The sequence below is a fragment of the Chondrus crispus genome, genomic scaffold, assembly GCF_000350225.1.
Source record: "Chondrus crispus Stackhouse genomic scaffold, scaffold_366, whole genome shotgun sequence".
In the NCBI taxonomy this organism is placed as follows: domain Eukaryota; phylum Rhodophyta; class Florideophyceae; order Gigartinales; family Gigartinaceae; genus Chondrus; species Chondrus crispus.
In genome coordinates this window covers 64515-66686 of record NW_005179259.1, presented here as the reverse complement: position 1 = coordinate 66686, position 2172 = coordinate 64515, and the positions used below count along the sequence as shown (strand labels likewise).

Below are 2172 nucleotides of genomic sequence, written 5' to 3'. Positions count from 1 at the left end.
ATGTTTCTCGTCGATGGTGTATTTATTCCAATTTCGCGCACCGTATTCCTATTCCTGATCGTGCTCCAAATTTAATTGCATTGACCGCTTCATTGCTGCTGCCGTCAGGGGCTCTGACAGAGGTGGGGGTGGCCCTCTTCTGCCCTTCCACCCCACCCAACGGCGCCCGTTCACCCCTACAGTTTCCCGTATTGGACAAACACACAGACAGACACGGAAATTAATAGTAGAGTCGTGGAAAGTAGCCACTAAGCCCTCCTCCTTGAGAATTCTTGTCCCTGTTTACCAATAGATTCCTCATTTCCGTGACCTCTTTTCGATATCCGAGCTCATCAATATCTAAGCTTAATTGCCCAGCCAAATAATCGAAGGTGTCCAGTGACCTGAAGTACGTCAGCAGCTTTTCTGATGTACCCTGCGTCCGATTTCTCGGGCCGAGCATGTAGTTGCTGAACGAAACGTTCACCCTGTTTTTACGTCCCCATCCATCATCTAGGAATTTCCGCGGCACATGATCGTATATAAAAGTGATAACTGAAACTGGTTCCTCGAACTTCAACAATCGGAAGTATTTGTGGATGCCATACTCCACACCACACAGCTTCGACTGCGGCATCCAATGCGTATTCATCTCGATGCGGCCCTCTTGCGTTAGTCGTCCTTCCGGGAACTCCTGTCGGACCCAGTCCTCAAAATGTGTCACGGTTCGCTTCTCAATAGGAAGTTTTTCTTGAACCTTATTCAAGTACCCTGAAAGTGTTCTCGTGATAGGGTTTCGAGTAAGCATATATTTTAGCACCTCGTCATTTTCCAAAATGTCCTCTATTTGCTCCTCCCGGAGATTACTAAGCTCTATCTCCGTCCTCCAAGTCGAGTTATGTATGGCATAAACGCGGTCAAAATCTGCACTTCCAGATATTCTGCGAAGGAGACTCCTGTGATAAGTGCACCCGTTCTTAGGAGGCACACAAGATACCACCCTCAAATCTGGAGTTTGCACAGCGTACATCACCTGGGCTGTCCAGACAGCCAAAGTTAAGTTGTAATCTCGGTGACTGAGTGGTCTACGCTCTTTCGATGGTTCCGGCTTAGTCGATGTCAAGCTTGCCTCTGACCATTTGTTGTCCGCTGCCACTGCTCCCCTCCCTGGCCATAATAGAGGAGGGTTCCCTTTCTTGTTCGGCTCTCCGTAGTGAGACATAAACGCATTCCAGAACGGCATCCAGATCATGCCCGATATGAACAGAACAACCAAGACAGCTTTGGGTACTCTTTTTGTACGGCTCTGGAGACCCATGGCTTGGATCTTGGTGGGGTGCTGCTTGGATCTTTACGCCAAAGGCAAACAATGGGGCCGGAAGCTCTGATAGATTGCAAGCGAGTGTGGGAGAGGGCAAACAGGTAGTATACATGGAAGTAAAGACGGTAGGGGGGCAGAGGTAGGGGGGCAGAGGGAGGCAGTGATGGGTTTTGTACTTGTCAGGGCGTCGTCGTAACGGAAGAGCTGGCCAGGTTCATGAAAATGCCGACTAGGGCATTAAGCCCGATTCGCCATTTATATGAGTACTGTGCGACTTTATTAGCAACCAAGGGGAGGAACAACCGCGCCCGAAAGAGCTCTATGACGTTTGTATGGTTTCTTGAAAATATAGATGACAAGTGCAGACTTCTGACATTGAAAACGTTTGTCATATTTCCCGGAAAACAGATACAGAACTGCAGTAACTTGCAAAATGGACGGTGCAGAACTGGACGGTACTGTACTGTACAGAACTGGACGTGTCTCTTCCTTAGAATACTGAGCGTCCTCATAATGGACCACATACGTGGGCGTTTGAGGGGGGCGGTGTACATTTAATCGTTCGAATACAGTAGTGCAAACGGCGAGTGATGCGCAATGGAAACGTTTTCATCGGAGGGACACATGAAGAGCACAGGGTGCATTCAATGTGTGATGAATCCTGTATACATGATGAATAAGCTTCATGTACTGTACTGTACTGCCCTAAATTTTCTTGGTACGGATAAAAAATAGAGCACTGTTTTATTGTATGGAAGGGGTGTGCACCACTGAGAAGTCAACCTGTTATAAACCACTCATCTCGGAGCTACCCGGAATGTTTTTAAGTGAATTGAGAGTACTGAAGCTGTGCCAAGGGCGATCTGGCTGGA

General features: G+C 48.0%; 1 protein-coding gene across 1 annotated transcript; it reads right to left on the bottom strand.

Moving 5' to 3' along the window:
- Positions 1-220: 220 nt before the first annotated feature.
- CHC_T00008402001 (Carbohydrate sulfotransferase) lies at positions 221-1297 on the bottom strand. Its single transcript, XM_005718093.1, has one exon. The coding sequence runs from the start codon at positions 1295-1297 to the stop codon at positions 221-223; it is 1077 nt and encodes a 358-aa protein (XP_005718150.1).
- Between the last annotated feature and the right edge of the window lie 875 nt (positions 1298-2172).

What these genes read in the sequence shown, in the direction of transcription:
- CHC_T00008402001 (XM_005718093.1), bottom strand. Translation starts at nt 1,297, where the DNA reads ATGGGTCTCCAGAGCCGTACAAAAAGAGTACCCAAAGCTGTCTTGGTT.